General features: G+C 39.9%; 1 protein-coding gene across 7 annotated transcripts in view; it reads right to left on the bottom strand.

Annotated features, from left to right (window-relative positions):
* Positions 1 to 1,617: 1,617 nt before the first annotated feature.
* Positions 1,618 to 13,653, bottom strand: part of GTF2I (general transcription factor IIi) — a 95,579-nt gene continuing 83,543 nt past the window's right edge. For all 7 annotated transcript variants that reach the window (XM_060285826.1, XM_030871959.2, XM_030871962.2 and 4 more), the window contains 12 exons: positions 11,814 to 11,915; positions 11,143 to 11,208; positions 10,630 to 10,813; positions 9,022 to 9,080; positions 8,560 to 8,640; positions 8,057 to 8,140; positions 7,708 to 7,891; positions 6,609 to 6,637; positions 4,867 to 4,908; positions 4,030 to 4,071; positions 3,490 to 3,565; positions 1,618 to 2,762 (listed from right to left, as the gene is read on the bottom strand). In XM_060285826.1, coding sequence (XP_060141809.1) covers positions 3,507 to 3,565; positions 4,030 to 4,071; positions 4,867 to 4,908; positions 6,609 to 6,637; positions 7,708 to 7,891; positions 8,057 to 8,140; positions 8,560 to 8,640; positions 9,022 to 9,080; positions 10,630 to 10,813; positions 11,143 to 11,208; positions 11,814 to 11,915 — 932 coding nt within the window. In that variant the 3' untranslated portion in view covers positions 1,618 to 2,762; positions 3,490 to 3,506. The remainder of the gene's footprint in view (positions 2,763 to 3,489; positions 3,566 to 4,029; positions 4,072 to 4,866; positions 4,909 to 6,608; positions 6,638 to 7,707; positions 7,892 to 8,056; positions 8,141 to 8,559; positions 8,641 to 9,021; positions 9,081 to 10,629; positions 10,814 to 11,142; positions 11,209 to 11,813; positions 11,916 to 13,653) is intronic.

Raw genomic sequence — 13,653 nt, 5'->3', positions numbered from 1 at the left:
ACCAAGCGGGGTTTAACGCATACAATCCTGCGATGGACACACTTCTTCGGTTCCACCGTTTTTCTGTTGGCAATCTTACTTAATCTTAACAGCTGTCCAAAAGCAGAGCTTGGGTTTGGTCACAAGGCCTATGTTCCCAGTCGTTCTGCTGCATTTCCTGGTAAAATAAGGTTTAACCATCAACTATCATGGAATCAGGACGTGTTCCAGAAACACATTAGAATTACTGATGAGACCTGTGTGGACTGTCGTTTGTTTTTTCAGTCCGGTCCTTACTGATCTAATGAAGACCTTGCTGGCCAAGTTTTAACACCCCTCACCCCGTGAGGAATCACGTTATCTATCCACTGTCTCATTTCTGCATGCACCACCTGTTCACTAACACAGGCGGTGGAAGGCTTGTCTTGTAGGTGGTTCCTGGGCTCCGAATGAGCAAGCCAGGGCAACACTCCAGCCATCTTTAAACAAGCCCACGGTGCTGAAACCAGGGCTAATCTGACCATCGCAGGTAAGGAGGCAAATTGCTAAGCCAGTCACCTCGCCAGGAAACAATGCTGTCCTACGGAAGGCTTTGCTTAGACGCCCGACTGTGGGAAGCAGGGTTAATGAGGTGTGTTAAAACGACAGTGAGTTAATAAATAAAAATGACTTATTCCACCTCCAGGCTCTTCCACTCAAAGACAGATGCAGGAACAGCACCTCTTGCCTGAGGTTCAACATTTCTTATAGGAACCAATAAGCCTGTTTAGAGGAGAGGCAGAACGGGACAGGACAGCATTCTTAAACCTTTTGCGTGTCACCACGAGGAGGACGCAGCACTGGTTCTGTGCTGTTGTCCGCAGTACAGAAACGGATGCACTTGCTAGACGTTAAGAAACTTATATATATATATATATATATATATATATAAAAGCAGCTTTCTAATAGTATATATAAAAACAAAAGACGTGTGTATGCATATATACAGAATTTTCATACTGGATGTATACACTTGCACTGGGAAACAGATCTCCTTGTAAGTCTGTGCTCCCGCAAACTTTCTGTTGAAGAGTTACATGTACAAGCTTAACTCCTTTTAAAAGCAGCCTTTGGATGACTACGGTTCTCCAGTGGCTGGGATGGGAAGCGTGGGTGGAGGCAGCAAGGTTGTGAACACCTTAAGAACACGGGAAAGGAACCCTGAGATTCTACTGCAGCAGCTGTCTCCTCCTAATGTCGGTTGGTAAGTTAGGAACAAACCAGTTTGGCTTTCCCTGAGGTCACACTTGTAAAAGAGAGGCAGAGGGTGATGGTGGAGAGGGACAGAGAAGACCTGGAGCCAGTGTGTGGTTTTCATGGGGGAGGGGCTGACATACGGGCTCTACCCGGGGAGGGACCCTGACCTCCAACATCATGCGTTTGCTGCATACAGTTGGCATGTCACAGATAAAAAGCTAGGGGGCTCCAGCCCCAGCTCAGCCCAGAGGCACAGCAGTCTCAGACACACCGTGAGCAGTGGTGTCCTGACAAGGGACTGAGCCTCTGGACCGTGCCCACCTAAGCTCGCCTTGCATTCCGCCGAGCCACCCCAGGCTTCCCCACACAGTCATGAAAACACCTTAGAAAGAAATGAATTAGTGTGTGAAAGGCATGGATGGATTTTATTTATTACCCTATATCTACAATTTAATTTGAGGTAAAATATAAGCAACACATAAAAATGCCTATTTCTGCTACCATGTAATATAATTCTCCATCGTGAATATTGCGATAAAGCTAATGAAAACTCTATGCCATCACATACTCTAGCTTTTCATATAGCTGGTATTTTACAACTCTTACTGTTTGTGAAATCTCAACACATGTAAGATTCTCCTACAAATGGCGCAGAATATCCGAGGGTGCCTAGTCAGCTTGCTGACCCCTCACTCCCCACACTGGAGCCTCAGTGTTACAAGCAGAACTGTAAAGTAATGAAGGCAATGAGATGCCCTTGAGTCTGATCCGAGCTGGAATAGTGTTCCAAAGAATTCCACACCACAACGGGTTACACGACTGTGAGGCTTTAGTGTCATTCGGCTTGCCCAAACACTTATACCTCATCTGGAACTTCTGCTACACCATGCATTTTATTTGGATGAAAAGTAAATGTGGATGGAAGAGGTTCTCTGTACTCCATCTGTAAGCCACACGCTGAGATACTGACCTCTTACTGGCTGTTAGGTGATCCAGATGGTTGGTTTTTAATTACGATAAAAAACATATGAACCATGATAGAGAGCTTAGGAAAAGGTTTAGTCAAATATACAGATACTAACTGTTCACTCAGTCATTAAGGAGAACCGTGAACAAAAGGATCAATTAAGTGACTTTTCAAATAGAAAAACTAAAGAGCTGAACTATCACAGGTTATTTTCTTCACTGCAGAAGCTGAGATGTTCCAGTAGGAGAGATCTTCACTTGATTGGGAAACAAACACCACAGCTGAAGGCTCTGCTGAATACGTAAAAAATCTGATGAGATTCATCCCTGTCATTTTCCCTGTCGTTTTTCCAGCACTGCTGTAAAATCCTTATAATACATTCCAAAGTAAACCAGCCATTCCAAATCTACAGTCACTCTGCTCTTTAATTCAATTCACAGAACTGCTGAAAAAGTAGACATTTCTATCTAAAAGTAGAAAAAAAGGTTTGTATAGAAGGTATTTCTGTTATACAAGTATATTACACAGCTTGGGGCAGTAACAGGTCCGAAAAGCTCTTCTCACCCACTGATACTTTAAGCTAAAATAGGAGAGAAAACAAACAAGCAAGAAAACAGGTTAATCTGATTATAGGAATTTGTGACTCACTAATATCTCAACTTAATTATCACTTAAATCCATGGACTGACAGTACATGGCCAATTCCATGACCAAAAAAGTCTCTGGAGTGTCAGGTACAGATGAGAGCTAACTGTATCCTCTAACTATCATGAAAACATTCAACAGCTGGGGCTTATGTGGTTCAATATGACATGAAAACCAAGTTTCACTGACTCCTGGTCTAGAGCTGCCCCTCCTGGCTAGTAACCTGGCCAAGTTTAAGATGTTCGGAAGAACTGGATCAGGCTTATAACTTAATTATGCAAGATGCACGGTGGATTGTGTAGCTCAGGCAGTCTCTGCAAATACTGTTATTACGATTAGGGGGAAAAGTCAGTCTGTTCACACTGACTCACAGTGAACTCCAACGGCAAGGACAAGATTTAACCTATAGATTAGAAACAAAACATTTTCCATTTGAGGCAAAGCGCTTTACCTTCTCTGCCTGACATACATTGATCCAAGGAAAATCTCTCTGCTTGAATCTTCTAGCTCAAACCACCCAGTATGCTTGTACTTTGTCCTCACGTGCCCTGAAGGCGGGGCCGCCATTTATGGCTGAAGCAGGGGAAACACTTCAGCTTATGAATATGCAGGTGGGTTCAGATAGATACCACATGGCATCCTGGACACAGAAGGTGATTTACCCTAGGAGGGAAGAGGTCTACCACGTAGGGTCTGGTTCTTGCTTGATTTGAGAGCTTCCATCAGTCTCCTTTATTTCTATCAAGTGAAACAAAAGGGAACCGATTAACTGCACTATTAATGCAAATCTGTCCAATTATAAATCTACTCATACCAAACTATTCATTACAATGACTTAACAGGAATTATAAGATACTAAAACTGATAAGACTGTTCTCTAGCAGTAAGTTCTAAATTTTGTTACTTAAGATTTTCAAAGTAACAAACATTTTATTAATTATGCATGTAAAGGACCCACAATAGCTGTATCTAGGTTATATAGCAGTCATTCAACTATTTCAGAATTCATTAAGAGTCACTGGGGAAAATGGAGGAAAAGAACCCATGAGTCACCTCTAAACACAATGTTTCTGGGCATAAACTACAAATCCAGTTCACCCAGAAACAAAACAACCACACAGGTCCAGTTAAACAGCTTTAGAAACACAATTAATCCTTTGTCTTTGGCACTTTATTTGTGACAACCAGACTACTCTTTTTACCTTCTGTTGCAGGAACCTCCAACTGGCTCGGCTCAGCTGATTCTGAAGAGAAATACATAAAGATTTTACTTTAACATTTTTCCAAAGTTGCTTTCAGTTATTTAAAGAGCCTAGAGGGAGAAAGCTCTCTAGACGTTGTACACAAAGCCCAGGTCTAGGTGAGACAGCAGCCACCGATTCTTGGGATTAAATACACTGCTACGCAACCAGACTCTCAAAAACCTGCTTTTCTGAAACCTGTTAAATTTGCCTACACAACCGAAATCTTAAATAACAATCTTAATTAACATAGCTCTAACATGAAAGTAGGAGTTTCTTTCTCTATGTCTTTCCACCCTTTCTTCTGTGGGCTCCCTTCTAATAAAAGCCTTTTGTTACTTTCAATGAATCACACAGCAGGTCTCAACACTTTGTTTCTAAGGAGTTTTTAAGACTACAATGCATGCATTTCCGCCCAACATAATTTTGGTTTATACCACTGGAAACAAATGGCATAAGAAGCCAAGTTAAAAAACAACCTTCTCCCCCCATCACCCCACAACTGCATTCTTCGCCACTGGTCTCAGGGTTCCTGACCTGGGACGGTGGGAACAAATGGCATGTGGTCCAGTTCTCAGTGAGGACCTATGGCTTGAGCTTATATAGGCTTTCAGACAAAGGAGTCTAAGCAAACAAGTCTGCATGTGCACGAGTGTGTGCATATGTGTGTACGTGTGTGCTGTGGAATTAACTTCCCTTGAAGTTAGGTAAATGTAAGCATGTGAGGCCACACAATTTATGTGACCTGTTTTATTGACTAAGTAGGAATACTTCTGTATTGTACCATGCTTAATTTACCTTGGATCACTGGGCTTTCTGACTCACTCTGATCAACCAACTCTGAAAAGAAAGCAGATTCATTTAAGTAATAATTTAATGGTATGTTGTTATATTTGAAAAGCATCTTTTACATACATTCTCTAATCTGATGCTCCAACTTTGCTATAACAGGCACTATCTTCCTTATGACAAGAAGGGAACAAATATTAAAAATTCTAGTATGTCCCATCAAAGTAACTAATTCAGAGTAATTACCATAAAATTCTATAATAGACTAGGGCACAAGGAAAAGAGCAAAACTGAACATTTTAAACATAAGGTAAAGGAGCAGGGAGGCATAAAATACAGTGTCTTTTGAAATTAAAAATTACACAGAAGGTAGATGAATTGGGATCAATAAATTTTTCCCCCCAAAGAAACCCCACACCTTATCATGGGGTTTCTTTAAATGACAAAGTTCCCGGGTGTAGTTAAAGCTGAATGACAAAGATGACCGAAAATCTATGAAGCAAGGTTTACCTCTCTTTCATTCATTACTGACATCCCCAGATACTAACATACTTGGCCAAGATAGACAGTATAATATATAAAAACAGATTCTATAAAAAAAGAACTCATGGTTTGGGGGAAAAAGCAAATAAATATATTTTGTGATAAAGTGAAACTCGAAACTTGGAGGCAGAAGAGGTATAACCAAATCCGTGACACTGAAGGTGTGGTGGCCACAAAACAGCATCAATAGTGTGAAGCAGAACAGGGGGCTGGGGGCAGGCACAACAGCGGCCCAATTCTCAGCTCAGGGGGCAAACCAGCAATTCACGAGGCTCAGCTGCTCAGTGACCACTGAAAACTCCTGAATACTTTCCCAACAAATAAAGTATACAATTGAATACTCAATACAGATGGATTTTAAAGAGATGGAATAATACCAGTTGGAAAAAAGACAAACGCTGATGGCATTAGTTAAGGATAATTCTCACTTTTGAAATTTTTTAACAAAGTTAACAGAAGAACATAAAACATACTAGCATAATTAAGTTTTGCTAGGAAAAAAAAACACTGTTTAAACTGTTATGAACATCAGGGAGCTGGAAGAACACTTACACTTGTTCATGCAACAGTATGTGAGGGCCCAGTGGCTGCCAGACACTAGGCCTAAGTATCAACAGAAGTAGCTAAATCACATTAAAAGACTTACTTTTTCCAGCCCAGTAATTACAAACTAATAGTAAAAGTAATAACAGTAGTAGTAAAAACAGTAACAAATATAGATTTTGCTTACTGAGCACATACTAGGGTTAGGGGTCAACAAGCTTTATTACAAAGAGGCAGTAAGTATTTCAGGCTTTGCAGGTCAGTTCAGTTTGCCATAAACAAATGGGCCTGGCAGTGCTGTAATAAAACTTTATTTACACGGCCGCCGCTTGCTGGTCCCTGTTTTAGAGGCCTGACACACAATGTGTCATTTAAAATGCTCTAAAACTCCCAGAATGGGTACTAATATCATTACTATTTTCCTGATAAGTAAACTGAGATTTAAAAAAGGTGAAGCAACTCGCCCAGTTTTACATCTAGAAAGTGCCTGGTGCCTCGCACACTGAGGGCTAAAACGATGACTTTCAATGATTACTGCTGTAGGCGAAGTAATAAAATGTTACACTCTCAGGCAAGTGTGCGTGCAAGTGCACACACCCACACGCCCACCCCCTTCTCACATCCCAGAAAAGAGCAAAACCAAGAAGACTTCAAGAAATACTCACGGTTATTAATCACAAGTCCTGGAAATGGTCTAAAGAGAGAAACAAATTGCACAAGTTTTTTTTCTACTCTACAAGAGCTCACATGTATATTCAGTGTATTCAGCTAACATTTAGCCCATGTCGCTTACGTGCTAGAATGAGAAAAGCTGTCCACTACCGTTTAATCTTACAGTTTTTAAGCTACAGACAGACAGATATACGAATAACTAATATGGCACATTATTAGAAAATGCTACACCAAGATGGTGGGAAAAGAATAGGAACAATGCAAAGGGAATAGAGTAATTTTAGTGAAACGAGGAAAAAGCCTTGGGAAGGTAATACATTAGCTCTGTCTGAGTGTTGGTCCTATGCAGACAGTGGGAACTTGACAATGAATGGGTGTTATTTAGTAACAGCTAAGTTTGGGGAGGTGGAAGAAAAGAGTGAAGGGCACTTGGGACTTCTGCTTAGGTGGATGACAAAAGGATACCGTAAGACTTACTGTGACAAGCACACATCAAAGACTGTAATTCGCACAATGCCGTTAGAGGGCAGGTGTAACCACCATTCCTACCCTGTGGATAAGGAGCTAACACTCTCAAAGGAAACAACTACAATCTCACCGGACAGACAAGGAAACAGAAGTGACTTAGTGTCGAATCCCTGTCTGATCCAAAGCCTGTGACGAGATGCTGAGGCAGAGGCTGGCAACATTTTTCTGTAAAGGGCCAGACAGTAATATTCCCAGCTCTGTAGACCACACTGTCTCTGTCCCAACTACTTAATTTTGCCACTGCAATATGAAAGCAGCCACAGACGATATGTAAACAAACGGATGTGACTGGGTTATAATAAGACATAAAACTAAAATAAAAGCAGATGGCAGGCTGGAGCTGGTCCACAGGCCATGGTGTGCTAACAATCTCCTGCCTTAAAAACCAGAGAACTGAGTCAGCACAAGGAAGAAAGAATCTAATAGTACAGTAACTAAAGAATTTCACTATAGTTCATTTCATTACACAGTAAACTTACTACATATGACTACATTTTGGAAGATGACTCAGCCTCAATGATCTGCAGGTTCATTCTTATGACCAAGCAAGGAACTCTCACGTACCTAATGACTGTGAATTTAATGAACTCAGCAGAATCTAAGATCCTTCTCATGGAGCTGATTTCCAGATAGCTGGGGGCTTTGAATGACACTCCAGGAGGCATGCCATCAACCACCACACAGCCAGGGTTAATTGTGATTTTCCTGTAGGGAACTTTCACAGGGAAACCCATACCAATGGCTTCACCTATAGCAAGACAAACGGCATAAAAGCACAGATGAACCTGGCGCCTTAGCTGAGTGTTGTAAAAGCACAGATTAAAACCACCTGAGCGTGATTTACGTTTAAGATCTTATTGAGACAAAATTTCCTTGCTTACTGCAAGCTATACTATGCAAATGCAAAACTTACCAAATTTTCGACTGAAGAGGTCATTAACTTGTTCTCTTAGCTGTCTAGCTTTTTCAACTTTTGACAGTCTTTCATTATCGTCATCTAAAAAGGTTAAGAGAAAGTTGTAACTTAATAATGCGATTTTAATACCAGATAAATTTTTAAGTGCTTTACGTAACTTCACTTTCTGTTTTTGGAATGTTTTAAAAAACGAATCAAGATTGAAATGATTTAACCAAACAATTTAATAATAACACCAAACTGACAATGCTGCAGTTATGAAGAGCTTTGCTTGCCGACTTATACAAATTTTTTAAACAACACCCCAGGCACCTGGGTGGCCTACAGGTTTTAGCTCATACCAAGTCTAATAACTGCCAAGAGCTGTTTAGCGATAAACTGACAAGCTGATGTATTTGGTTAATAACTTCCGCAGGGGCTTGTGGGGACAGCATACAATGTGCAGTGCATTCAACATCCATGAAGCCCCACAAACTATGATTAAGGCAGAGAGATCATACCTGGAATTGTCACCTGAATGATGTTAAGATCTTCAACACCTGATGCAGTAGTATTAACATTGGGCGATGAATTTATTTTTCCTTAAAACAGAGAATTGAGATTAGAACATATACAGATGTAATTAAATCTTCCCTAATAAAGTGCTTACAATTCAGACTACAAAAGATAGTATTTTAACCCAACTTTGTTCCTTTTCATGTCATGTTTTGTTGTTCTGTGATATTAGGCTTCTTGAAAGACGTTTTTCACTTTTTTCTCTTCCTTGTGGTGCTTCCTTCGTAGAGCATCAGATATGTGGAGATCCTTAGGTATTAAAGAACTTAAAAATCGTAAACTAGTCCAAACCCCAACCTTGAATGAGCTTTCCTGGTTTTGTCTCAGTAGCCACTCTTTCAACAGTTTTCTAAATTAGTGCTGCAAAGTAAGTGTCTAACAGCATGTTTTCTGCAGCAAATGCTTACTTGGAGGGCTCTTAGAGGAGGAGGTGCTCTCCTTAATTGCCGTCTCAAACATTTCAGGCCTAAGAACAAGAAAAGAGAAAAGACTTTTGGGCTAACATTCCAATAGTAAAACATTAAAAATGAAACAAGTAAGAGATTTAAAAAGCCAGCAACTTTCTATAAATACACATTCTTAGTAATGGAAGAACAGAAGTAACATGGCTCTCTAAAGGAACACACATATAAAGACTAATTATAATTGTGATTTTAACATCCACCCCAGCCCCATCTAGTATAAACAGCTTCTTCCTGTGGTTTCAATATATCCTGGAAAGAGTGTATGCTAGACTGGAGAAGGAAACAGGAAGAGACCCAAATGCAGGTAGCATGGAAACAAGACAGGCGGTAAAAACCTGAACACAAGAGACTGTCTCTCTTAGGAAGCAGAAGCAGGGGCCTTAGCCTCTACAGACCTGGCTGAAGGTACAGAGGGAGGCCATTATGGTTGGCAATGTCAGCTTTGATTATTTGACAGCATCCTTAGGGAACTCAGAAGTAACCTTTAATAAATAAAACCTAAAATTCCTTTCAATTCATTTCAAACGTATTTTGTTAACTCTAATTATTTCCATTTACTTCAATTGTGTTGGCATAATTCACAGATGTCCAAGCAAACAGCAGAGAAATTTAAAATATTCTGTAAGCTGGAGAAATAAACGGGCTTTATGAAACTGAACCACTGGGCTTCCCTGGTGGCGCAGTGGTTGAGAGTCTGCCTGCCAATGGAGGGGACACGGGTTCGTGCCCCGGTCCGGGAAGATCCCACATGCTGGGGAGCAGCTAGGCCCGTGAGCCATGGCCGCTGAGCCTGCGCGTCCGGAGCCTGTGCTCCGCAGCGGGAGAGGCCACAACAGTGAGAGGCCAACGTACCGCAAAAAAAAAAAACCCAACTGAACCACTGCCTAGACTCCAGTAGTATTAACCATTAAGATATCACTGTGAGGCTTCCCTGGTGGCACAGTGGTTAGGAATCCACCTGCCAGTGTAGGGGACACGGGTTCCAGCCCTGGTCCGGGAAGATCCCACATGCCACAGAGCAACTAAGCCCATGCGCCACAACTACTGAGCCTATGCTCTAGAGTCCACACGCCTATAAATACACATTCTTAGTAATGGAAGTAATGGCTCTAGGTGTGAGGGCTTCAGTAGTGTGAGGGCTCTAGGTGAAGCCCTCACACCTAGAGCCCGTGCTCCGCAACAACAGAAGCCACCACAATGAGAAGCCCGCGCACCGCAACGAAGAGTAGCCCCTGCTTGCTGCAACTAGAGAAAGCCCGCGCGCAGCAATGAAGACCCAACACAGCCAAAAATAAATTTAAAAATTTATATTAAAAAATATATATGTCACTGTGCATAGACTTCACTAAACCAAGTTGTTATCCCCCTGATAAGCCACAGCCCTCTCTCTCTTGACCAGTTACGAAAAATTTAAAATATATACAAAGGTACAGCTTAAAGAGCTTCTTTGACCCTAAGGTTTGGCTGAGCTCCAAAGTAGAATCCATGTGCCATCTCCCGGCATCAAACTGTATCAACTCATGGCAATCTTGTTTCATCTCATTTCCTTACTTTTTAATGATGAACTTAATTTTGGCTTTGTTTCTGAGTATCTTCTCCAGCCTTGGAATGCCAAAAGTAGATGGTCGTCGGAATGGCACACCCTCGGGTAAGCCTTCCACATAAAAGTCTTCAGGGAAAGACTCAAATAACGCAAACGGCACTTTCACAGCTTGTTTAAGGCCAAGAGCTTCACCTAAAAAAACAAAAACAAAACACATTTACTGGTTCTCATATCTATAACTTTAAAAAAAACTAAGTCTTTTTAAAAAAACGCATTTTAAATTACATTTTGCAGCTACTAAAACCTTTCTTTTTAAAAAATCACATTAATTTTAGAAAAATTTCTTCAATTTCTTGGTGCTCAGAAATGTGGAAGAAATTATAAAATTCATGCCTGCAAAACCCACACACTTCTGATGACAGTAATATTTAAATGCTGAACAATCTTACTATGCTCACATTTTTCTATTTTATAAAAAAGCTACCTCATATTTTAATAACAGTATTTCAAAATAAACTTACCACATTTTTCATTGAAAAGATTTTCAACTTTCTGTTTTAGGTCAGTGATTTTGGCATTCCAGGCCTCTGCATATTAAAAAAAAAAAAAAAAACAAGAGCGATTAAGATGTTAGTAACAGTTACTAGTATACATCCAATGGCAGGAACTTCTTCATCTTTTATTGTGCATCTTTAAGCAATACAAAATAAAAAATATATAGGTTTTAAACACAGGCATGTCTTGATAACTACTCTAATCCTGATGCATTATTTAACTGTTTTATTATATTACTAATATGTTGGCTACGAATAAATAAAAAAACAAATGAAAACCAAAATACCCCCCCAAAAAACAATTACAGTATCTACTACGTGCCAGATACGGTTTTACCCTTTAAATGATCTGGTATTTATAATCTTCATAATAACCCTATGGAACAGGAAGTAATGTTATCCCCACTCATAGATAAGGAAACTGAGGCACAGCGAGGTTAAGCAGCCTGCTCAACGTCAAACAATTATAAAGTCCTGGCACCAGATTTGAATTCAGTCTGGCTCTAATCTGTGCCTTGAATTGCTAATATATACTAACTCACCAAATAAAAAAAAGAAAACAATTCAACTAGTAAAATATTTTACTAACTCCTTTTATTTAAAATAATGAAATAAAGAAAAACATAACACGTATTTACCAAAGGAAAACTCTCTCCCTCGAGGCTTGAAGGGAACATTAGAACCATTAGTCTGGGTAGGGGTTCGAACAGCTGAGGTTTGAGGGTTGCTGTTATTAGGGCCTAAAGAATTAAACAAAAAACATAATCAGCACATATATTCAGTCATCCTTACGTACTGCTCGTGATTTCTCTAGGACATGCTCTTGAGGTCCAACCTGTGCTGGAGAAGTTCAGTTCAGTGTGTATACAAGCACTCTGCAATGAAAACAGCCACTGCTGTCAGTGTTACAGACCTCCATCCATCTTCCTACTTCCATCCCTATGATCAGGCATTTCCCCCCAAAACACATCTAGCTTTCTGGCTGATCTGAGGAACTTTCAATTCACTTAATGATTCATTACGCCATTTTGAAGCCACTGGTTACCTATCTTGCCTTTTATGTTTTTCTTTCGGCCTTTGAACATAAACACGACTTTAGATACAACTATATCATCTCCCCTATATGAAGCTTTCCTTTGGATTCTCTAGCTGACACTGACATATCCTTTCTTTGAATTCTTAGTAATATACAGAAACAATGTTATGGGTTATCAGTTGTTTTCCATTAAAAGCCTGACTATGGCCTCAGAATCGAAAAAAATATCAAGATTCAACATTCTAATCTTTAATTACTTCAAACTCCCGAATAAAAAACACAGCTTCCTTAAAGAGCATAGTGATAAAAGCAAAGTATTTCTGGACCAGCTGGATCTAGCAGCCTGGTTGACCTGGCAGGTATAATAACCAGACAGGGGAACTCAGTACATCCTATTACCATACTTCTTTAACAGGCTACTATAAGATCACTCAACTAACATCTCTTTTTATACTCCATGTTCATAAAGCAGCCTTTTAATAATCACAGGGAAAGACAGGAAGAGACTTGTGATCACCTGATAGAATTAAGCTGACTGAAATATCTACCTGCGATTCAAAAATCAATAAACTGGCATTCTGGTTTATGCTTAAGTGAATGACACTACACACCCACTAGAACGGCTAAAATAAAAAGAATGACAATATCAAGTACTGTGAGGATGTGCAGCAACTGGAATTCTCATACATTTCTGGCAGAAGTGTAAAGCGATACAATCAGTTTGGTAAACTGTTTCTTAGAAAGTTAAAAACCCAGTAATTCCACTCTAAATATCTATTCAAGAGAAGGAAAGCATATGCCATGTTTCGTACACAAATGTTCATATAGCATCTTTACTAGACAAAGACAGGAAATAAACCCAAATGCCCACTGACAAATGCATAAATTAATTCTGGTGAATCCATACAATGGAGTAATACTCAGCAATAAAAAATACTGAAACATGCAGCAAGTATAAATCCAACAACATCGTGCTAAGCAAAAGAAGGCAAGCATAAAAAGAAAAGATACAACATGATTCCATTTATATGAAATTCTACAACAGGCAGAAGTGTTCCATGGTGACAAAAGGCGGATCAATGGTTGCCTGTGGCCTGGCCTGTGAGGGAGTGACTGCCAAGGAGCGTGTGTGAGACGTTTTAGGGTGAGGGAGATGTTCTATCCATTGACTAAAGCAGTGTTACAAGCATTTTTCAAAACTCAAACTGTACAATTAAAATGCGTGCATTTTATCGCATATAAAGTGTACTCAATAAATTTGATTTTTAAAGTAATAAAAAAATCCATTTACAAGCATGATGTAAAATTTAAAAGAAAACACTAGTATGGTGGGAAAAAAAAAAAGTCCCTCCTTGCTATCACAGTCTTGACAAAAAGTCCCTGAACATGGACACAGCTCTTTACTACTCAAATTAGTTAGTGTTAAACCACTAACAACTATT

The sequence above is a fragment of the Globicephala melas genome, chromosome 15 (genome assembly GCF_963455315.2).
Source record: "Globicephala melas chromosome 15, mGloMel1.2, whole genome shotgun sequence".
Taxonomy (NCBI): domain Eukaryota; kingdom Metazoa; phylum Chordata; class Mammalia; order Artiodactyla; family Delphinidae; genus Globicephala; species Globicephala melas.
This window is presented reverse-complemented; position numbering and strand designations above follow the sequence as displayed.